The sequence below is a fragment of the Sinocyclocheilus rhinocerous genome, unplaced genomic scaffold (genome assembly GCF_001515625.1).
Source record: "Sinocyclocheilus rhinocerous isolate Xijiao unplaced genomic scaffold, SAMN03320098_v1.1 scaffold6489, whole genome shotgun sequence".
NCBI classification, from domain to species: Eukaryota; Metazoa; Chordata; class Actinopteri; order Cypriniformes; family Cyprinidae; genus Sinocyclocheilus; species Sinocyclocheilus rhinocerous.
The window spans coordinates 14,984-40,354 of NW_015632020.1; the positions used below are offsets into that span (position 1 = coordinate 14,984).

At 36.2% G+C, this 25,371-nt stretch overlaps 1 protein-coding gene across 2 annotated transcripts; it reads left to right on the forward strand.

Moving 5' to 3' along the window:
* Positions 1–212: 212 nt before the first annotated feature.
* quoa (quattro a) lies at positions 213–23,324 on the forward strand. Of its 2 annotated transcripts, none has more exons than XM_016554853.1 (23): positions 213–333; positions 5,838–6,035; positions 8,783–9,989; positions 10,900–11,067; positions 11,772–11,895; positions 11,965–12,055; positions 12,138–12,224; positions 12,345–12,461; positions 12,633–12,731; positions 12,890–13,041; positions 13,138–13,276; positions 14,105–14,227; positions 14,398–14,589; positions 16,253–16,553; positions 17,466–17,931; positions 19,176–19,425; positions 19,521–19,604; positions 19,861–20,085; positions 20,268–20,438; positions 21,116–21,293; positions 21,435–21,551; positions 22,654–22,830; positions 22,931–23,324. In XM_016554853.1, exons 1-23 carry the CDS (start codon positions 331–333, stop codon positions 23,140–23,142), a joined length of 4,881 nt encoding a protein of 1,626 aa, XP_016410339.1. In that variant the 5' UTR covers positions 213–330; the 3' UTR covers positions 23,143–23,324. The 2 variants fall into 2 exon arrangements, with proteins under 2 accessions (XP_016410339.1, XP_016410340.1); XM_016554854.1 differs by having other exon boundaries at positions 10,963–11,067.
* The last annotated feature ends 2,047 nt before the right edge of the window (positions 23,325–25,371 follow it).

A 25,371-nucleotide genomic window follows, 5' to 3' on the forward strand; every position in this document is an offset into this window, starting at 1 on the left:
CCATGTTTTTTTGACATTTTCTTTGAGGATAAATTTTAGATGTTATTAGAATCTGGTACATTCACCGATTCATAACAGCATCGCGTTACTTTTATAAGTACAAGGAAATTTCTAATAACAGGGAGTCTCTCTCTCTTTCTCTACTGTGGACAGCCCACTTTCACAGACAGACACACACACAGGAGTCCTTCAGTGTTTGGTTTGGACTCGTACAGAATGGATGGATTTATTTCACACAGATCAGCTTCACTACATAAATCTTGCTTCAGAAGGGACTTCAGAGAAAGTGACATGGAGCTTTAACTGGAGAAGCGCTGTCTTCTGGTCAGAATGGTACGGTAACTCGTGCTGTTCTGTCTTCAGACCTTCTGCACCTGTGCTTTAATGTCATTAACCGTGTTCTTATAATGCAAATAGATCTTATAGTGCTGTTTTGTTTTGTAAAGCAATTTTACACCATTTGTATTTTATAGAATCACTTTATGACATGCATGAATCTTTTTGAGGGAAACATGACAAGAGAAAAGAGCAGCATGTCTGTAAATGGACAGTGAATCATAACTCATGATGACATTCCTCTGAGGAAAGTCAAGTGTCCCGGTCCTAATGCATCAGATGCATGAATGTTCTTTGTTGCCTGACTGTCCTGGATTAAGTAACATGCACACATTTGTTTTTACGTTACGTGATAAAGGAACAAGTTCCTATTATTAAATTACTGTTTAGTTGCTCTCTAAAAGTTGATTAAATCGAGAACAAGTCACAGAAATGTGTTTGCAAACAGAATCCTTGACTGATCTGTGTGTCTTAGAACACTTTAGATCATGAAAGAAATTAAATTTACTTCAAGGAAAGTAGAGACAAAATTACTTGCAATGTGAAGGATGCTTTTACAAAAAAATAATAGAATTTTTTTTTTAACTAAATTAATTAAATTTTATTGAAATTAAAATTTTCGTAAAAAACAAAATAATAAAAAAAAACATTTCATGTCATATATTATTTTAATTAAATTTTTCAGTTATACAATAAAAAAAATTATGTATTGAGAGATATTTTCAAAAGGTAAAATTACTTGCAATGTGGACACTTTTACAGAAAGTTATTTGAAAAACAATAAATGTAGTGCAATTAAAATTGTATTCATTAAAATAAACAATAATTAAAATGATTCATTATTGTAATATAATTTTAGTTAAATTATGTTTAAATTATACAGTAATGTCTTGAGAGATATTTTCAATAAAAACCATCTTTGCAGTTGTTTTTGTTTTAACTGTTTCTATGGGGAAATAATTTACATAGAGCTTAAACAAAAAACTGAGCTGACTTATTTAGCATATATATTTTACATACATATATTTATGGCTGAATACCGCATAGTAATTCAAGATATAATACATATTGCGACAGATCATTATTCATAATTCAATGATTTAACATCGAGCTAGGGTGTTTCAAGTCAAAAGAGCCCACAAATTGACATGGCAAATCTATTATTTTTTTAATCATCCACTATCACAAATATGTGAGATGAGTTAGACACTAAAGTTCAGCATTCAGTGTTAGAGGGTTTATCATTAAAAACCAAATCCTTGACCTTAAATATGAGCAGTAGAAAGAGTGATGCTTGACCAACAAACACCACTAATATTATTAAGTTTAATAAAATAATTGGGAAATTAATAACTAATAGGGAAACACATTAACTTCAATACAGAATACAGAACTTCTCAACACAACAGCATCTTAAAAATGATCAAGCCACTAGGGATGTAACGATTAACCGCGAGCCGGTTGAAAATCGATTAAAATATGTGACGATTCAAATCGGTTGAGATGCTAAAAAAAAAATCGCAATTCATTTAGGGGTAGGATTTTATATGAATGTATGTCTGAGGGGAACTTACTGTCTTTAGAAAAATTTAGATGGTATTTTTTCTTTTCATCTTCTTAGCGGCACTGACGTGTGCCTTACTGCAAATGCCCTAAAGAACTCTGAAGGTGAACAGAAATTAGATATACAGCTCTCTGCTTGCAGCGCGTCAGTCACACTCGACAGGAAACAAACACACATTGTTATCAAATAATACGTCATTAATAGAGTTCACTTGAACCGTACCCCAGACCACCCCTTTTAAGCGGACTCGGGTACGGTTCGCGGGTGTGCACCCGAGTTCGGAAGACCGCGTTCACATCATCCAAACGTACCGAACTCTGACGTCAATCGAACCCGGGTGCGCACCAAAAGTGCTAGTGAAAATCGTGAATCGAATCTAATCGAATTGCGAAATCAAAATCGTGAATCGAATCGTGAGTTGAGTGAATCGTTACATCCCTAAAAGCCACACATCTGACCTGAATGCTGCAGGTTGTGATCGTGATTGTTTGGCCAGTGTCACTTTGCTAGCTAGCTAGGCTGTGACATCTGTTGACCTTTTCCAGCTACTGCCATCTACAGGTGTTCAAGATGTTCTGCACCTGAAATATTTTAATTGCAGGAAATACACACAAGTAAATACTTGTTGCATGGTTTTAAATATTGGCGCAAAATGGCCATACGAATGATTCAACTTATTCATAATTTTACAGACACAAACTACACTGAATATTATTTGATGTTGCTTTTAAATTATTTGTGAAATTTACTAGCAATTTCTGAGTGAAAAGGCACATGTAAAACACTGAATTACACATAAAAATTTTGTTTCAAATGTGTTTTAAAACTTGTTTTAATTCTGCTATGGTTTAAAAACAAATGTAATTTACACAATTTATGATTTTATTGACACAAACTAAACTGAAACAAAATATGTTGTCCACAGAAAATTGCTAGTAAATTTCACAAATAACAAAGAATCAGCAAGTAACACTGAAATAAACATGACATTTTTAAGCTGAAAGGCTTGAAATAGTATTTTCTTTTAAAACGTGCTCCAGTAATGTTTGTTTTACTTACAATACAACAACAACAAAACAAAAAATTGTTTACACTGGAAAACAAAAACTGGTTTAGGAATTACTTAGAAACAATTTTCACTTAGAAAATGCTTGTAAATTTCACAAATAATTACAAATAATTCACTGAATTAAAAATTTCATAAAAATGTCGTAAAAACTGCTGTTGCAACATTTTGAAAAATGTAAAGACTCCAATAATCTTTTATTTGCAACCTCAAAAAGTCATTTATTGTAGTGTATACATATTACTGTTTTACACATGCAAACCATGAAAGCCAATACAAAGTTACAATATTAATGCAAATCTAACTGTTCTTGCTTCAGTCTGCAACTAAAGTGTTTCAAATGTGTTTTAAAATTAATTTAACTCTGTTGTGCTTTAAAAACTATTGTGACCGGATTTGGATATGAACTACAGACTGTTGTTATTTGCGTATATGAGAGAGAAACTGGACACTAAAAACTAGGGTTCACTCATACATCTCAACACAAACACACACGCACACCGAACATCAGTCATGTGATTTGATGGATGGCCACTGAGGTCAGAGGAGATTCGGAGGTCGCTGCGAGTGCATTTCAGCAAGCCTCAAACGTGGCGTCGGTTTCTCGCTCGACATAAATGCGGATCAGTCAGAAATACACCGGATCCAGTATCACAGACGTGTCCACTCTCACATCAGACACTTCACAAGATACACTTCAAGACACTGATTCAAACATGTTATGTCAGTATTTATTAAAAGTACACTATTATTATTCATTTTTTTGTAAGAAATTATCGAAAAACTGTTTAAAACTGGAATCTGGCCTTACCAAGAGTCATTCAAAAGCAGTCAAAACTAAACAAAACTTTAACTAATAGATATCACCATATTTTACCATTAAATATGCAAGTGAGGCATTGTCTTAATGAAAATGCAGTAATTTGCATCCATTTCCTGAACATAAATCTGAACACTGGATTAAGCCAGGTTCACAATTCTTGCTTAATTTTGTTGACATATTAGAGTTGAATATTTTTATAGAGGGGATTCTAAATATCTCTTTTTGTCACTTTAATACTGTCAATAGAAAGGAAAAAATATATATTTTCAGCACATTTTAGGAATAAAATGTTATATAAATCAGTACAAATGATATCTGAACAAACCCCACGGTAAAAACCTTCAGAATACAGCTAGGAATAAAACTGCTAAGCTTGGTGTTTGTAAGTGCTGCTGAAGTGGAGAAAAAACTCTTTAAAGATATGAATCGTAATTGAAATCTACAGGCACAAATAGATAAAGTGTAATAAAATAAATATTTAAAGTGGATGTTCTTTCCACTAAAAAGAAGACATGAAAGAAGAAAGTAAAATAACCCAATTTCTAAAATTTGACCAGTGCATTAAAAAATGGCTTTGTCTGTATAGTGTATTGCCTTAAAATAGCGTGCACTGATGAATCGTTCCTAATAGAAAGGAAATAGACCATTTTTATTTCATGTTGACATTAAATTAGTTTCTTGCACAAAGTTTTCTGAAAAATTCCCTGCGAACGAGAGCAAGATGCGTGTTTCCGATTAATTTGGCTCCTGTCACTTGGGTACTTGTCCTTAAATGGCATGTGTATGTGTGTGCACACTTAAGCCCACTGGACAGTAGGAATGTCCATTAACCCTGCGGTCCATCACTGCTGAAACAGCAGCGGCTAAATCCAGATCCACAGACTAAAGGGCCGGATTTGAGGGTCAGAGAAACTGAAAACTCCTCCTGGACCGTCTCACAATCTACCAGACCACACCTGTCTGTCTGTCTGTTACACTCACAACCTTCAATTCAGCAAGTATGAGCTGCACATTTTCTTTTGTTAACTAAAAACTGGCTGTATATTTCCTTAAGAACCAGGATCTATTGCATACCAGAGATGCATTAGGATTTCTATTTCAAATAAATGCTGTTCTTTTGAACTTTCTATTCATCAAAGAATCTTGAAATATAAAATGTGACCCTGGAGCACAAAAGCAGTCTTAAGTCGCTGGGGTATATTTGTAGCAATAGACAAAAATACATTGTATGGGTCAAAATTAGCGATTTTTCTTTTATGCCAAAAATCATTAGGATATTAAGTAAAGATCATATTCCATGAAGATATTTTGTAAATGTCCTACCATAAATATATCAAAATAGATTTTTGATAAGTAATATGCATTGCTAAGAACTTAATTTGAACAGCTTTAAAGGCGATTTTCTCAATATTTTGATTTTTTGCACCCCCGATTCCAGATTTTCAAATAGCTGTATCTCGGCCAAATATTGTCCTATCATAACAAACCATACATCAATGGAAAGCTTATTTATTCAGCTTATATATATATATATAAATATAAATTTCAAAACATTGAGCCTTAGGACTGGTTTTGTGGTCCAGGGTCACAAATGAATCACAGTTTGCACAAAAATATGAAGCAGCACAACTGTTTTCAACATTGATAATAATCAGAAATGTTTCTTGAGCAGCAAATCAGCATATTAGAATGATTTCTGAAGATCATGTGACACTGAAGACTGGAGTAATGATGCTGAAATAAATTTAGCATTGATCACATAAACTACATTTTAATATACTCACATAGAAAACAGTTATTCTAAATAGTAATATTTCACAATATTACGGTTTTTATTGTATTTTTGATCAAATAAATGCAGCCTTAGTGAGACTTTTTTCAAAAACATTATAAATGTTACCAACCCCAAACATTTAAACACTGATGTAAATGTCAGAAACATTTTTTTTTTTAAATAAATAAACTTATAAAATACTATCAATATTATAATATTTTTATTTTGCTCTGTATAATTTTCATGAACTGCAACTGTATGCGTGTTCTTACAGAATCCTGAGTCCCTGGACTCGTCGATCCAGAGCTGTCTGTCTGCCCTCTACCCACCGTTTGAGGTCACGGCCTCTACTGTCCTCAGCCAGCTCTTCCAGGTCATCGAGGGTCGTTACCACGGAGACGCCCTCCAGTGTCTGACCGACTTCCTCATCCCTGCCAGACACCTTCTGGAGAGCGTACAGCAGGAGGCCTGTGTGAGTGTGAGAAAAACCATACATAAATGACCAGTCAAACTAGCAATGAGCGACTAGTGAAGGAAAACGTGTTTAAAATCAGTTACAGGGCAAAAATATATGGGTGTTTCTAGGGTCCCTTTTGACCTTCTGAAAATACAGAAAATAAACTCTTAAAAGTCTCTTCACAGGTTCACACTGGTTTAATTTGTCCAACAGTGAACATACATGAATCACAAGTGAAAGTCATGAACATTAGCCCATCACAGTGCTATTTTCATCACATCTTAAATTATGTATTTGTTTAATAACATTCTGTGATGGGAAAGGTCTTTTTAGATATTTTACATAATAAAATAAAATGGCAAACTTTTGCTAGGGCTGATTTTATAGTCAGCATTTTATGTATGTTATATAAAATCAAATAATATTTTGATATTTTCTGTATAATTTACCAAATTCTCAGCTTATTCTGTGATGGGAATGATCTTTTCAGACATTTTATTATTTATTAATATATATATTTTTTTATTTATTAAATAAAATGTCAAACTCTTCTAAGGCCTGATTTCATAGCTATCATTTTATCTATTATAAATAAAGCTGATTAATATTTTATTATTTAATATTTTCACACTGGTTTAATTTGTCCAACAGTGAACATACATGAATCACAAGTGAAAGTCATGAACATTAGCCCATCACAGTGCTATTTTCATCACATCTTAAATTATGTATTTGTTTAATAACATTCTGTGATGGGAAAGGTCTTTTTAGATATTTTACATAATAAAATAAAATGGCAAACTTTTGCTAGGGCTGATTTTATAGTCAGCATTTTATGTATGTTATATAAAATCAAATAATATTTTGATATTTTCTGTATAATTTACCAAATTCTCAGCTTATTCTGTGATGGGAATGATCTTTTCAGACATTTTAAATAATAAAATAAAATGTCAAACTCTTCTTAGGGCTGATTTCATAGCTATAATTTTATCGATTGTAAATAAAGCTGATTAATATTTTATTATTTAATATTTAATATTATTTAATATTAATAAAATAAAAATGGCAAGCTATTGCCAGAGCTGCATACCCAGCATTTCATGCATTACAAATAAAATTAAATAATAATTTGACATTTTCAACATGATTTACCACATTTTCAGCTTGATTAGAAGAGTTAATTAATACAAATATATTGTTCATAAGTGATATTTACCTTTGACTTGTTTTCTTGACAGGTCACATATTTAATCTTAAGAGCACACGCTGTTCTCTTCAAATTTAAGAATGAAGATCTGAAATTAGAATAAAAAAGAAATTGTATAAAAGGCATTTTATAATATATATCAAAATACAGTACAAATCAAAATACAGTAACAAAATACATGATGAAGTCACAGTAAAAAGTTTCCGAGAGACTTTTAAATGTGACCATCATTTAACAAAACTGGGGAGGGGGGTACATTTTAGTAAAAATCAACCCAAGACATAAGTGCCTAAAGTTGAGGAAACACCCTTAAACTTTCTCTTATACATTCATATTACAGTATGTTAATAGAAAAAGTCCATGCAAACAGTATGTAATCTACCCTTATTCTCTTATGATGTTTTCTGATTAATAATAACAAGCAACACTTTGAAATTGACATTAATGTCTGAAAATAGTCAGTAGCACATAGTTGTTAGCAGCAGTGTCACACAGGGACTGTCTGAGCTCAGCTGATCTGAGAAGCGACTGCAGTATATGTCTTTCAGATGGATCATATTGGAGGAGTCATTGAGGTAAGTGCTCCAGAAGGCCATCTGACTTTCACTACAGACCACAGTATCTGAGGTCAATTAATGAGTGACTGAGGCAGCCGGCCGTGTGATGTTCATCTGCTCAGCGCAGTGATTATAGGCTGTCTTTGACATCAAGAGCATCACTCCATGCTATTCACTTAATAAGCTCTTTTAATAAAGCCCTTTATCAGCCTGATCTTCCACAGATACTCGTCTGAACCACTTCCATGGGCTGCACTTCTTTATTTTCACTTCATAATCCCTATCTATATTAGTAAAAGAAGAACGATCTTAATATAATCTACAGTAATTATTTAATTCTTGGCAGTCAGCATTTCACACTGGAATGTGAACACTTAAAAATGCACTTACATGTGTCATTGAGGAATATCAGCTGCACTGGCAAGTCTTATTGCTTTATTAGTTATAAATTAAAAGTTGTTTATACAATGCATGAAAAATTTATTGATACTCATTATATATTTGTAAAAAGTACATAAGATTGTATCTCATAAAATTGTTTCGATATCACTTTTTTTACCCTAATTAAAAAAAATATTCAACACGGGTGATGCATTCTGGGAAATAAAGTATTCCTCCGCCCTGTCTGTCTGTCTGTCAATCTATCTATCTGTGTATATGTCTGTCTGTCTGTACATCCTTCCATATGTCCTCCTATATGTCTACATCCATCCATCCATCTAAACCTCAAGGCTTTTTTTTGAAAAAGGCTTTCATAAAATCAGTTTGACTTGTACTTTACAGTTATAAGAATTTCTTTTATTTATATATAATGAGTTCTTTTGAACGGCTTCTTTAGATTCAAATTCAAATTCAAATTTGAATTCTGCATCCTTATTGCAGCCAAATTTCTACTTTTAATTTAAATGTAACATTCCAATTGGAATCTAAAAGGGATTCTCAACTGAGTTCTAAATGTCCCCCACTTAAATTGATTTTCTGTGTGTCCCGAACAGGCTCCGTACTCTCAGAGGGTGTTCAGGTTTTCCGGGTGGCCTTTGTGTTTACACGATCGCATCGTGATCCAGCTCGCTCCCGTTAACCCTTTGCTGCTCAAACCAGGAGACTTTTACCTGCAGATTGTGCAGTTTGGAAACCAGGCAGCCCGTATTGTGGTCCAGAGCCTTTTGGAGGTGGAGGAGGAACGTGAGCTGGAGGAAACCCCAATACCCGAGACCTCGTACCCCAGCATCTTCACTGAAGCCTGGCTTCGGGAACTCAACGATGGGAGACATGGAACGCCTCTGGCTCGCTGCATCCTCAAAACCGAGCAGGGTGTAATCAAGGTTCCTTGGGAAGAGGTGGCCAATCCTGAATTTGAAGACGATCGGAGGATGGCCTCCTCGTCTACGTCAAACCAACAAGAGTCTTTGAGTTCGTGCCATCCACATACACCTACCCCTTCTAATTTCTCAGTCGAGACGAGGATTTGTCCTGCACGGGATGGTATAGCAGTGTCCTTGCGTTTGGTAGACAGCAGCAGTAGTTCCAGACACGCTGAAATGGATCCAACTCAGTCTGGGATGCGACCGGTGGGATGGGTGTCTCCAAACACATGGGACAGCAGAAGTTTGGTTAGCAATTGCAAAGATCTAATTGACCTTACCAAAGAAACCCAAGGATACTCACAAACTTGGGCTCAGACTCATACTCCTCTGCTGAGGTCCAACAGTGCTACTCGGGAACGTACGGCTTGTGTTCGCACCGTGAGGTTCGCAGAGGAACCTTGTACGCCGTGCATGCAGAGGAAACACGGACAAGGGACCAAAGCACAAAAATGTCGGTACATGGAACCACAGGAGAAACCTATTAAACCCAAAGAAAGATCTGAGCATCCAAATGAGCCAAGAAGCTTTCACAGACCTGCTCAGGAAAATCCAGCTTGTTGCAGCTCCTCAGAAACAGGTCCATTAGGTAATTCCTCCAGTGAAGGACATAAGGATGAAACACAGAACATTTCTCAGGACAAGATAGACTGTTTTACTCCAGCCGTGGTTGGGACGTCTGAGAAGTGCCACATTGTTGTCCAAGGAGAGACAAACGAGGTGGACAGAAGCAGCTACTTTGAAATGATTCCCAGGCTGCATGTGGTTCCAGGGAAGAAGACCACCGCTTTTGGACTTGTGTCTCCAAAGATAAACAGAAGACGACTACCAGCTCAAGGTTTGGATCATTTTGGATCAATCTACTGTATCAATCAATCTATCTATCTATCTATCCACCAATCCACCCACCCGTCCATCCATCTATAAACCCACCCATCAACACACCCATCCATCCTATTTCTATCTTTCATCCATCCATCATTCATAAACCCACCCACCTATCTATCTTTCATCCATCAATCCAGTATCAATCTATCTTTCCAGGCATCCATCCTATATTTATCTTTTCATTCATTCATCTTTCCATCCATCCTATATCTCTTTCCATCCATCATCTGTCTTTCCATCCATCCATCCTATACCCATCTCTCTTTCCATTCATGAATCCACCCACCAACATACCCAACCATCCATCCATCCTATATCTATCTTTCCATCTATCCATCTATCTATCTATCCATCCCATCTGTCCATCCCCATCTTGGATATATGAAACCTACCCTCCTATCTATCTTTCAATCCATCCTATGTCTATCTATCTATCTATCTATCTATCTGTCCTAACATCCATCTTTACAACAATCCATCATCTATCGTTCCATCTATCCATCCTATATCTGCATTTCCATCCATACATCAATCTTTTCATCCATTCATCCATCCTACATCTATCCGTCTTTCCATCCATCCATAAATCCATCCATTCTATATCCATCTATCTTTACATCCATCCATGCATTCTACATCTATCTTTACATCCATCCATGCATTCTACATCTATCTTTACATCCATCCAGACACTTTTCAAAAGACTAACCTAGGAAAAAAGGAGGAAAAGATCAATGTTTGATCAAATATATTCAATATGTTTTATTTAAAGGCAAGTCCTTATGATCTAATGAATCTTATTAGAAGCAAAGCAACATCTTTGATCATGTTTTAATGCATGTTGACTTATTCCTTTGAAGATCTCTCTCAGGACTCAAAAACTCTGTCCTCTCCTCTTGCTGGACCACGGATAAATCTTTCAGACGCATCAGCGCAAGTTGAAACAGAGAGACCACCATCCAGATCATCCACACCTCCTGCACTTACAGCTGACGGCCTCTTTCACTCAGGAATGATGTGTCTTACAGGTAACCCCCCCCCAATATCTAATTTTAATCCAAATTAAAATCACATGCATTTTTATGCCTTGAAACTGTAGACATCTGGTGTTCTGCAATTTGTTTGTCAGCAAAGTAAAATGATCTAGCTGATCTAGCTATATATAATGTCTATTTTTCAAAAATTTTAAAAGTATATTTTAAATGTAAATTTTAATTTTAAATTATATAATTAAAACATAATATATAAAATATAATCTTTAAATTATTTAAAATTAAACTAATGAAAAAAATTAATAAAAGTAAATGTATAATTTTGTATTTTAAATTATTAATTTAAATGTAATAAATAAATACATTTGAATGTATATTCTTGAAATTATATATTTAAAATTAAAAATAAGTGTACATTTTCTATATATAAATAAAAAAATGCACTATATAATATACTGTGTTGGGGCCAGTGAGAATGTTAATTATTGGCCTAGCCAAGCAAGCAGAAACAAATCCTTACTGTTGAGCAATGAAAACTATAGACTAAGAACCCCATGAATAGCATCCCTTTCTTCTCCAATAACATGTTTTTGGAACGAGCCCATGTTGTGTTTTCTATTGAAATTCAATGTCTATATACTGTACAAGGCAAGTGAAAACAGATGATCCCAGACTGCAGTAATGAAAGCATTAGCCACTTTGTCATGGTCTGTCCGTCTGACCTCATCTGCCTCCTGCAGGGGGTCAGGACCGTTCAGGCCGAGCAGTGGTGGAGATTTATGGAGATCATCAGGTCTGGGCTTCTGCACCCATTTCAAGCCAGGAGATCTGCAAACTACTGCTGTACTTTCACACCATCACCAGGTACAACATCTGCCTTACAAACACACCATAGATGTTCACTGCTGAAAGACTGATGTATGTTATTTTTAGGAAAGAAAAAGATCTAGGGATGATGGTGGTGTTTGATGCACGGAAGAAGCCGCCACATCCAAAGATCACCAAAGCTCTCCTCACGCTCCAGGTGTGTGTTTGTGTGTGTGTTTGGGTTAAAACTGCAGCTTGAAAACCTCTTTCGGCACTAAATCTTGAGCGTTTGTCCACAGGAGCTCGATCCTCATGCTGTGCATTGGGTTCTGCTGCTGCTGAATAAGGACAACAGCCACAGTCATGAGAAAAGGCCCGGCGTTACGGTCAGGAGAGCTGTTTTTTTTCTATAACTGCACACATACACCTGGCTTCACTGCTTTTCTGTATAATATTGTTGTGCATGCAAATCTCTAACAGACTTTGATCTTCTCAACCCGCTGCAGATGGAAACTGTGACATCACTTAAGGCTCTGTATAAAATAGTGGATGCCAGTCAGCTGACTGCGGCTCTACACGGATCCTTCCAGTACAATCACTGTGACTGGCTACAGATCCATCAGGTACATTATTGGGCAAGCAATCTGATCCCTACCAGCATTTATAATATTTAATAATACAATGTTGATGTTTATTTATTAATATATTTTTATATCTTGATTTATTATTATATTTAATAATATTTCATTAAATTACAATGAAACATTTTACAATTATACATTTTTATGTTACAGAAACTGTATCCATTTGTGTCAGATCTTCAGGAGGCATCTGCTCTGCTATCAGGAGCCATAAAGAAACTGGAAGGTGTTCATAAGATCGACACAGTGCAGGTAATTAAACATTTTTCTCTGCTCTTGTTCTGTCTTAAACCAACCTCCCATCTCCAATCAAAATTATTTATAAATAAAAGCATGCTGTTCTTATGTAAAGATGATGCACAGACCTCTATGAATATGTAAAATGGCAGAAATGATCGTGTGTGAATCAGGATGTGCAGCAGTGCATTGAGGAGCAGGGAGCTCTAATGAAGGATGTGCTGGAAGACGCACGATTGGTCAGATTGCAAAGGGGAGGCGGAGCCATGCTGGCGAGGCTGAGGAGGGAAACTGAAGTGAGGTCACCAGACTGTGAAAAAAGCCGGTAAACACAAACATGTCAGCTTCAAACACATTCTACTGATCTTACAGATAATACTGAAGGGACATGATACAGTAAATCATCTGTGTTTTCCCGCAGTGAGGTGATCGACACAGTCACACACCTGTACAACGCCATGGAGGAGCAGGTGCACATCCTGGCCAGGAAGTCCAATATGTCCCTGCAGCACCTGGACTTCCTGTTACAGCTCAGAGAGATGGAGTCCAGGTTTGCAAAGGTAGAGAGCTGTAAGCAAAAGACAATTTAAAAGTTTAAATTTAAAATCATTTAAAATAGGTTTTACTTGTACTTTAAAGACAAAACGTCTGGGGCTTTGAAAGAAGACTCTTCTGCTCACCAAGGCTGCATTTATTTGACCAAAAATACAGTAAAAACAGGAATATTGTGAAATATTATTACAACCCAAAATAAGTGTTTTCTATTTGAATATATAGTATACTATAATTTATTCCTGTGATCAAAGCTGAATTTTCAGCATCATTACTCCAGTCTTCAGTGTCACATGATCCTTCAGAAATCGTTCTAATATGCTGATTTGCTGCTCAAGAAACATTTTTGCTTCATATTTTTGTGAAAACCGTGTTACATGTTTTTTTTAGGATTCTTTGAAAAACAGAAAGTTGAAAAGAACAGCATTTATTTATTAAAGAAAACTTTTGTAACATAAATATCTTTCCTGTCACTTTTGATCAATGTATTATAATATTATTGTATTATACTTATACTTATATATTATATTTATACATTATTATTATTATTATTATATTTGAATTAACAAATTATTTATAAATAATAACAATTATTTTCTATTACATTTAATGATTTAATATTATAATTGATAGTATATTAAATTTAATTATATTTAAAAAATAACATTGTAATATTACAGTACAAATGTCCTTACTGTCTTACATGAGTCTTTGCTGAATAAAAGCACTAATTTCTAACAACAACAAAAAAATTTGACCCCAGACTTTTGAACTCTAGTATACATTGGTCTTTTGCATTCAGATGCACTGAGTTCAGAAAGCGTATCTCTCTGTAGATTAAGGACTGGTTTGACACAGAAGGAGAAACGCGGCTCCTGCAGGCTGAATCTGTGGAAGACTGCAGTGAACGAATCCAGCAAACGCTGCAGAGTTTCAAAGCTTTTCTCTCCGAAGCAAGCGTAAGTGAAAGTGAAGAAAATTTATGGCGAGCCACTACATAAGTGACTTTTACATATATGTAAAGATTAAACCTCAACTTTGGCATCAAAATCATTAAGTGGCAAAAAATCTGTAGTGTTTAACCTTGTGGCAAAAGTTCTCTTGTAACATGTTTCTGGTTCAATATCAGGAGCGAAAGCATCAGGCGATGATGCTGGTGTCAGATGCGGAGAGCGTTCAGGGGCCGAACTATCCCGAGACGGAGGTGTTTCACAGAATGGTGTCTGCGTTTAAATCCAGTCTGGCTGACTTTGTGTCGCGGGCCGAGCGCTGCTGTGAAGAGCTGGGCATGATGGTGTACATCTGCCACTTCTGCGAGAGGGTATGGCTTATACTTTAAAGGGGTCATGAACTGCCTTTGTGTTTTATTTTGTACTGTTCTCTGAGGTCCACTTATGTTATCAAGATTTTTACATAAATACACATCATAATTTAGAAGTAATAAGCTATTTTCTATCCAGTTTTTAACCCCCCTCATCAGAACGCTCTGTTTGAGTAGCTGTGGAGGATTGTAGACTCAGAAGTAAACACCCACTGCTGTGATTGGCTAACAGTTGTGGATGTTTGACAGCGTACATTCATCATAGATGGACGGCGCTGTGATTTAGGTCAAAAATGCATAAATAACTCAATACATATCAAACGATCTTTTAGAAGAGCCAAAGCAAACAGTTACTCACACTTGTGTTGCGACATTACTCGGATCCAATATAGTCGGCACAGCATTGTCTTTTAGTTTCAATCTTTTTGAAAATCCCGCGTTGAATTGTGCCTTGTTTGTAAACGAATCCACGGTAAAATGAAGTGAACAAAGGACCAAGATCTTACTGACACAGTCTGGATCTTCATTAAAAATAAAGTTTGTTCACTCACTTTCCTAACGTTGTGATCAGAAGGAAGGCAAACACTGTTTTTTCCACAACTTGGTGCTGCACAGCATTTTATTGTCTTCAGAGCATCTTTATTGTTTGTTTCATGCTTAGACCTGCGCGTTCGCCTCTCTCGAAAACACTACATGCGCGAATCAGTGGGCGGGGCTAAACAGGCAGCGGTGTAGAATCAGTGGACGGGGCTAAACACTGTTTTTAGAGCAACGGCAAAGTTTAGAGTTCTGAAACTTACAGGATGTTTTTATAGTACAATGACCTCTTATATGTCAAAAGATCAAGGGAATTTTGGTTTCTCAGTTCATGGCCCCTGTAAATACACCAATTCACAACATTCTTATAACTTATGATCAATAAGTGATTATTGACACCCTCCAACTCATGACGTCATCAGAAATCCCACTGAGATTTTAGCTGTGCTCATGTACATACAATCATTCCTTTGAGACTTGAAGGCAAAGAAATACAGCTGTTCAGTCTTTTGACGTCAGTTTGATATGATTCTCTTTCAGAAATTAAGACTACGAACTGAACAACTCTATAGTCTCCTTATTTAGTGAAACACATAATATAAATCATGAAATCATGCTGCCACCTAGTGGAGGGTTATATGCTATAACTAGTCAACAAGCATAAACTTGCCTTCCTTCAATAATTACATTTGGTTATTTCAACTGTTCAAGAAATTATCTTATTTTTTATCCATTTTTTATTTAGGACCCTTTCTTAACTAGAAAGAACATGGCTCCTCAGATTTTTCAGCCAAATGGATTTTGAATTCAACTTCCATAAGACAAAAAAATAAATATTTTTAGATTTTGTTGAAATTAGTTCCATGATTACCTTAAGAAAATTAACCATGGTTTTATTATGGTAAACATGTAGTAACCATGTTTTTGGTGTATTAATTACCAGTTTCACTACAAATACCCTGGTTAAACTATGGTTAGTGTAGCAAAACCGTGGTTCATTTGTGGTCACCATGGTTTAACTATAGTAGGCATGTTTTTTGTTTTTTTTAAATGGTCAATTTCTCGTAAGAGATGTGTTGACATTATTGGGCAACACATTTATGAACGAAATCATAATTCTTTTCAGGCATCAGCCGTGGCCAGCGACTGCAGCCGATTTTTGGAACAGGAGCAACACTGCAGTTCTCCAGATGAGGAGCGCTGGGCACATCTTCACACTTACCTGCAGAGATTAGACGAGTTTTCTCCCGAGCACTTCCAGGACGTGAGAGCGCAAGCCAGTTCCAGCTCCAGAGCTCTGCAGGTGTGGGACGGCGCCTGGATCCACTGCCAGGAGGTCCGGCGACAGCTGGAGGAGAGACTGGCGCTTCTGGAAGGAGCTCAAACCGCCGCTGGACGTCACTCTGATTGGCCCGAGGTCATTCCAGGTGAGGATTCACGAAAGTCCATACAAGATAGGGCTGTGTGGTATGACATGGAAGCTTGAATAAAAGTTTTTTTTAATTAAAATGGTAATTGCGACATTTTATTTCATAATTCATACTTTTTTAAACTCGTAATTGTGATTTTTTTTTATTTATATTGTGTTTACATCATGCAAGCCTGAATTTTTGAATTTTGGTAAATAAACTCCCTTTTTTTTTTCTTTAGAAAACAAGACTTAATATCTTCAGTCATTTAGTTTCTCAAGCAAATGTAGCTTGATTTAAGTAAGTTTAGATATTTGTACTGGAAAACAAGGAAAACAAGGGGGAAAAAACGAGGAAAAGGATGGATCTAGATATTTACTTGAGAAGTAAAATGACTTAAGACATTAAGTCTTGTTTTCCGTAAAAATAATCAAAATGATCAAATTATCAAATAAAGCAATAAGCCCCAAGAAGCCGTGGTTTACAGTGAATTTATAACAGCTAAGGGGCGTTGTTAGGCATGACGGGAAGCGGAGCTTTTATAAAACGGTTATTCCATATACGTAGTAAGGTTTCACAAAATAAAACAGAGCAAATAAAGTGTAATGATATTAATAAAAACATTATTCTTCAGCCAAACAATGTAGTTCCTCAGAAACGGTTGTGACTCCAACAAAGTGGTTGCCGAGCAACCCACAGAAGTAAACAAAGATGTATGTTTGTAGAGTAATTTACAACAGCTTCGAACTTGGCTCAGCCAATCAGAATCAAGGACCGGAACTATCCTTTTTATAAATGTTGTTTGTATGTTCTGTATCATGAGTCAAGAATGTTTAGATATTTGTAATGGAAAACAAGAAAAAAAAAATACTAAAAATCATTTTTGCAGTGTATTGTGAAATAACATTTTGGTCACATCACCCACCCCAGTACAAGAGGAGCATGGGATTGTGCCCGAGCTGTCGGAGAGCAGGGCGAGTCGGGCGAGAGACAGCATTCACGGCACCGTCACCTGCTTCAACTTCAGATCCAACCACAAAACCCGGAAAGAGGCCAAGGCATCTCAGACTGGGAAGGAAATTCCTGCAGACTGCAGCCAGAGAGGCAAAAACGTTGGCAGAAAAGCATCCCAAGAGCAGAAACCCGTCACAGGCTCGAGTGCGGTGGGCTGCCAGTGGTTTCCTTGGCACAACGCAGCCAGCAGAACCAACAGCAAGGGACCCGGGCTCCACATCACAGAGCCCGTCTTCTGCCAGAACTCTGGCCACGGCAGCTTCTGCTCTCAGACGGCCTGTGGAGAGACGGAGGGCGCTAGAGACGTCTCCGTGTTCACAGACAGCTGGAGAACTGATGGAGAAAACACTGCATCCAGCCCAGAAAGCCCAAACAGAAGCATGTGAGTTACACTGTGTTCTTGTGCCCACTGTAGAGACGTAAAGACAACAGGAAATTCAAACGGCTACGGTTTACTTGACTTAAAGGGTTTCTGGTTTTATTATGAACGATTCAACAGTGGGCATTATTCTAAAAGACGAAAACATTTGACTTTTATAATCTCTAATCAAAATGTAACACTTTTTCTCTGCTTTTGAAACACGTTTCACATAGTATATTCAGGTTTATCCAGAATTGTGGATTTTTTTTTATTCATTTAAATCATTAAAAATAAATGTAAAAATTTATAAAACTGTGTAATAATTAAATTGAAATTAAAGTGAATGCATATTTTTTTTAAATGCATTTCATGTTGTCTTTAAATACACAGATAAATCACTGAGTTGAAACTACTTGCCTTGAAGATGCACTTTGCTTTCTAGCTATTAGTACCACTCAAAAGTTTGGAGTCAGTAAGATTTATTTATGTTTTTGATACACCAAGGCTGCATTTATGTGACCATTTTAAGTGCTTTCTCTGTCAATATATTGTAAAATGTAATTTATTCCTGTGATCAAATCTGTATTTTCAGCATCGTTACTCCAGTCTTCAGTGTCACATGATCTTCAGAAATCATTCTAATATGCTGATTTGCTGCTCCAGAAACATTTCTGATTATTATCAATGTTGAAAACAGTTGTGCTGCTTCATATTTTTGTGAAAAAAACTGATACATTTTATTTTTCATGATTCTGTGATGAATAGAAAGTTCAAAAGAACAGCTTGAAATAGAAATCTGTAAAATTAAAAATGTCTTTACTGTAATGTCTTTACTTTTGACCAATTTAATGCATCCTTGCTGAATAAAACTATTAATTTTTTTTTATTTTTTATTTTTTATTAATATCTTACAGACTCCAAACATTTGAACAGTAGTGTATAATGGGGGGAAAAAACAAGTCTCAATATTTTTCATGCTATTTCTTTCTCTGTCCAAAAGCTTACACTGATGTCAGAAAGGTAAAGTTACAGTAAAGAGTAAATAGAGGATTGTAAAAGTGGCAGTACCATGTTAAAGTAGTGGTTTCACTACAATTGTAATACAAATGGTAAACATAATAAGCATAATAATAGATTTCTATAGTAATATTTCCATGGTGCCACGATAAAAAAGGCTACTTTTCTGAAGTGAAGGCTGTCACAGCTGATATTTCATTATCGATTATTATTATTTTAGAAATACTCTTATCTTTATTTCCCTGCAGGAAGCTTCATCGCATCATGGAGGAGCTCCTGCTGACGGAGGTGGAGTACGTCCGCTCTCTCTGCTACATCTTGACTCACTACTTCCCCCTGCTGTCCCGGCCGGACGTCCCGCAGGATCTGCGCGGTCAGCGCGGACGCATCTTCGGTAACCTGGAGAAGCTGTACGACTTCCACTGCCAGCACTTCCAGCAGGAACTGGAGGCCTGTCAGGCAGAACCGCTCGGAGTCGGACGCTGTTTCCTCAATCACGTGAGACAGCACTGTGTTTCGATCATAATCATGCTTTCCGCTTTCATTTTCATCAGAATATCATTTTAACCTTGTACAAATATCTATTAAAACAGAGAGAGAGTTTTGGACTTTACGCCCTTTACAGCAAGAACAAACCCCAGTCTGACGCTCTAATCCAACATCACAGATACTTCAAGGTGAGGAGCCTACAGTTTTGCATACAAAAATATGCATATAAATAATATAAAATTATATTATAGTATATATTATATTTTAATTTATAATATATTATTTGTATATTATTTTACATTTTGTATGTAAATAAATAAATACAATATATGTATTTAATATTTTATGTATAAAAAAATCCTATAATTATTTCTGCATCTGTTGCTATTTCTTCTGAGTTTAATTGAAGTGAATGGGAATGAAATCAAGCCTCTTTTCGTCCAGCGTAAGCAGATGGAGTTGGGTGACAGCATGGATCTCTCGTCGTACCTGCTGAAGCCGGTCCAGAGGATCAGTAAATACAGTCTGCTGCTGCAGGAGATCCTGGACGAATGTGTGCCGGATCAGAGCGGAGAACGAGAGGAGATGCAGGCGGCTCTAGAGGTGGTGCGATTCCAGCTGCGGCACGGGAACGACCTGCTCACTATGGACGCCATCCGCGACTGTGATGTTAGTCGTGAAGCTACAAGATGAATGTTGAATAATCTGTTTAAAAACAAATAAATAAATTGGTCACCATATAGTCATATTTTTTCTTTGGAACACAAAATTTCGTCTTTTTCTCACACATCTGAAACTGGCCTTCCAGTTTTTCCATAAATTGACATTTTTTTGTCATTATGTTTCTTCAGCTGAATCTGAACGAGCAGGGCCAACTGGTTCGGCAGGATGAATTCTGGGTAATTTTCCGCAAGAAACGTTCCCTCCGACGAGTGTTTCTCTTCCAAGACGTCATCCTCTTCACCAAGACCAAAAAAAACGACCGTGGAGATGATGTGTACGTTTACAAAATGTCTATCAAGGTATGTGTGTGAGAAACTTAATGTTTCTATTCATCAGAGAATCCTGAAAAATCTAATCTATCACGGTTTCCACATAAATAAGCAGCAGCACAACTGTTTCAAACATTGATAATAATAAAAATAAAATGTTTCTTGAGCAGCAAATCAGCATATTAGAATGATTTCTGAAGGATCATGTGACACTGAAGACTGGAGTAATGATGCTGAAAATTCAGCTTTGATCACAGGAATAAATTATAGTATACTATATATTCAAATAGAAAACACTTATTTTGGGTTGTAATAATATTTCACAATATTACTGTTTTTACTGTAGTTTTGGTCAAATAAATGCAGCCTTAGTGAACAGAAGAGACTTCTTTCGAAAACATTTGAAGAACTTAAGACCCTTACAGACCCCAAATTTTTGAACAGTAGTGTATAATAAAACTTGCATATCAAAAAATGCATATCACTAAAAAAAAAAAAAAAATCATACTGACCCCAAATATATATTTGATCTTCACGTTTTCCCTGGTAATCAAACCCATTCATTCAGAGTCAAAACTTACAGAAAACCTTGCAAACAGTCAATACTCATTTTCTTTTTTCAAATACAGTTATGCTTAAATATTATGTGTTTGTTTAAATTGCACACTTTTTATTTCATTTAAAGTTTGCTTAATGTTTCTCTGTAGACCTGTGAGATAGGAATGACCCACTCGTGCGGGGTGAGCGGCCGCAGTTTCGAGATCTGGTTCAGGAGGAGACGCTCCCAGGACACTTACATCCTACAGGCCGAGACACGGGACGTCAAAGAGGCCTGGACCAGAGACCTGGAGCACATACTGTGGGAACAAGCGCTGAAGAGCAGAGGTCAGAGCATAATACAACACAATATATATATTAAATTAGGCATTTACAGGCAGAGTTTAAATGGTTAGAGGTTACTGTACACGTTGTTTGTGCTTGTATGTGTTTGTAGATCTACAGGACTTGTTGATGTTTGTGTTTCAGAGCTGAGGAGACAGGAGAGGTTGTTCATGGGAATGGGTTGGAAACCTTTTTCCGACATTCAACCTAGAAACGCAGCTGTTAGCAATCACGCCGTGAATGGTGACGTCACAGGAAGAGGTATTTATCAGCCAATCACAGGCTGACAGTTTACATGCATATAACTGATCTCATGGTATAAACTCAAGGGCGTAGGAACGGTTTGAAAAATATCCTGAAATGCCAGTTATTCTAGTGTATTTACTATGAAAATTAAATTTAAAAATGCATAGTTTTATCAAAGATGACTTCTCTTCTGTTGTCTTTTTTCATCAGGTAGTTTATTTTCTGTCAGAGTCTTGGCACACAAACTTTACCAGGTGTGGCTTGGGTCATGAATATTAATTACATTGGGATTTTACGCTAACTAATCTGCAACTAATTTGCTGAAAGGCAGATAATAGTTAGTGAATGCTAGCTATAATATGGTTACTGCTTAACACTTGTGCATTTGTTCAACCCAATCCCAGGCTGACAGAAGCTTCTGCTGGATCTTAAAGAGATCAAATAAATAACCAAAAAATAAAAATTCTGTCATTTACTGACCCTCATGTCAGTCCAAACCTGTATGACCTTCTTCTGTGGAACAAAAAAGATATTTGGAAGAATGTTGTTAACTAAACAGTTTTGGGTCCCATTGACTTATGTTATATGGATGATATACGTATATCCTACTGCATGTCCATGAAAAATACTATATAAGTCAATGGGACCCAAAACTGTTTCGTTACCAACAGCCTTCATGAGTGAATGATTACAGAATTGTATAATTTTTGGGTGAACGATCTCTTTAAAGCTGTCGTTTTACACAGCAACTCTTCACAATTTCATTTAATCCACGCTGCAGCCAAAAAAAAAAAACTATGGAAGCCTGTTTCTGCCACAGAAGAAAAAAAAAGGTATTTAGGACTTTTTTTCTCACAATACTGAGGAAAAATTGCAGAATTGCGATTCACAATGACCTTTTTTTATTTTTTATCCTTTGTCAGAAACAAGCTTTCATAAAAATCAGCTTTCCTCAAATGCAGACTAATGATTATCTTCTAAATGTGAGAACATACAGTATAATAGTTGCTACGCCCCTGAAAAAAATAGCCTCTTTTGTAGCTGCTTTAATTTTATTTGACAAAGTAAAGCCCTTTTCAGTCATTACCTGAATTTTCCATTACTTTTCTTCTGACAGAAGTTGTAGGAATACTGAAAAGACCCAACCCCTTGGTGTCTAGCCTTCAAAGGGGTGTGGCTTTGCCACGGCCAGATTCGATTGGCTCTGGCAGCAGCACGTCAACCGCTGGCAGCCACTCATCATCCTCGTCTGGGCGGGGCTCCATGTCACCCAGCTTTTTCCAAGGAAAATACGGTAGCAAAAACTCCTACTGGAAAATGAATAGTCTCTGTATAATAAAGGAAAGGCCTGAATAATATACTGTAAAATCTCTCTCTCCGTCCTTTCTTTATAGATTCCTCTACTGAGAACCCAGGTTTGTTTAGCTGTGCTGATCATAATTGCCCCACAAGAAGAAGAGCGTCTGTGTCATCACTGCTTCACTCCAGACCTTCAGCGTGTCAGTCGTCTCCCGCTCATGTTCTTCACTACGGCTCACCTGCCCTGTCCAGGAAGAAGCTCAGTCCACAAACAGATGCTCACGGCTCTCTCAAGGTTGAGACATAAACACACGTCAGTTGAAAACCCTGTGAGCTGCCTTTCTAGGCAACATTTCCAGGCAAAGCAATGCTGACTTAAGAGATACCAGTCTAAAAAAGCCAGAAAAATAAAGTACAATGTACTGTGTTAGGGCAACACACTGCACTCAGAAACATTGTTTTTTCCCCCCGTGCACGGGTCAATTTGAAGATTTTGGGCTATTTGTTTCAGACACGTGGAAAGAAAAATTCCAAAATACACTTTTAAGTGTTTATTTTGACACTTAAAATGAGCAAAAACTAGGGTTTGAGACATAGCTTAATACTGATATTCCATAAGGAAAATAATTAGTTCAGACTGAATGTTAATTACGTTTTTCTGTGTCTACCGCAGTGTCAGTTTCAAGAGCCGATTCGTTCCAAGGCATCAACAGAAGTTTAGCTGTGATTGAGGTGAGTTACAAACAGTGATTCACTAGACACTATATTAATACAGCTCCAAATGATAAAGCTGTATATACAAGTATGTCCAACTTAATCATGTAGTACATTCATGTAGGCTACTATATAGCAAATCTCAACTGTTTGATTGCTTGTATCATTGCAAAATGTAACTATATTGTCGCCCAGCTCCAATCTGCTAAATGCAACCATAAGGCATGAAGATATTAAAGGGGTCATATGATCAGAGGCGGACTTAACCATTAGGCAAAGGTAGGCGACCGCCTTGGGCCCCCAAAATCCATGGGCCCCCTAAAATGCTTTTTATATGCGAGATGCGCATTCAGTGCAGACGCACAAGTGGTTGCTGTGGTGTTCATTACCACGACAACCGTCTGTGCGTCCGCGTTGAACGTGCTTCTTAGCAAAAGTAGGGCGATGTAGAAAATGGGGATTTGGATTTGAGACTTTAGTCTTTGCAACTTTACAGATCTTCTTTATGCACCAAGAGCTTGTTACACTCCAAAGAGAAAGGAAAAATTTAAATCGCATCATATGACCCCTTTAAGATATTATAAACACGAACATCATGATTTTCTGTAAAGCTGCTTTGCATAATGTGTATTGTGAAAAGCACTATACAAATACATTTTACTTGACTAGTACCTGCTCTATAAATGGAATCATTAAGTATGTGCAAACATTAAATATATGCAATTGATAAATTACATTAGAATGATACTAATGATGCAACATTTCCACAGGCATGCTTACATCTCTCCAGAAGAAGTTCACTGATGTCAGATCAGGTTATTGGATGCTCCTCCAACCAGTTAAATCTACAGGAAACTCATGTCAGATGCCACTGTTTGGATTCACCTGATGAAGAACAAACCAGAACAGAACAGATTTTAGATTTTTGTTTGAATAAATGCAGTGGGAAAGAATAAAGAACATAAAACAAGATGATATTGACCAGATCTGAGACTGTGGGCCAGTTCTTTACTTCCGGTACTGACCATCTGAAAGAAGCATGTGAGGACCTACAAGGAGGTTTTCCTGGAAAGACAACAGACATATTCTGTTAAAGCTTTATTGTGCAATTAGTTTGCATGAAACAATATTTCTTGATGAACTGTAAAAATGTATTTTGAAATCAGATGCAATGCATATGCAATGTTTAATATTACAACTCCAGGATATAGACCAATAACCAAATATCTATAATAATTAATTAATTAATTAATTAATAATAATAATGAATTATGCTCTATTATCATATTTTCTGCTGTAACACTGAAATGTTGTGCTTTATACATGTATCCAGCTTAAAAACCCCAGTATAGTTTATGAGGTTCAGAGAATTTTGAAAATATATACACACAATTGCTTGAAAAAACATTTTTTTGATTATTAAATTGGACTCTCTAAGGATTTTACACAGCATGTGTAAAAGTATTGGACTCTTCATTTTGTGTACTGTAATATACCAGATGTCAGTACCTCAGTGGAGAGAGAAAACTGTATTTTATTATTTCAGAGATTTATAATAAATAAAAGGTCATTATAATTTGTTTGGTTTTGTGTCTTTCTTTAGAAATATTGACAATAAGATAAACAAATATGCATTAGCAGCCATAAAATTCTGTTATTTAAATCTATTATAGTATTTATTATTTAGATTTTATATATTTTACATTTACATCTACTAAAACAGTATTATAATTAAAAGAAAATTAAATATTTAACATCTGTGGAATGCTATATTTGTGTGTGTGTGTGTGTGTGTGTGTGTGTGTGTATGTGTGTGTGTGTG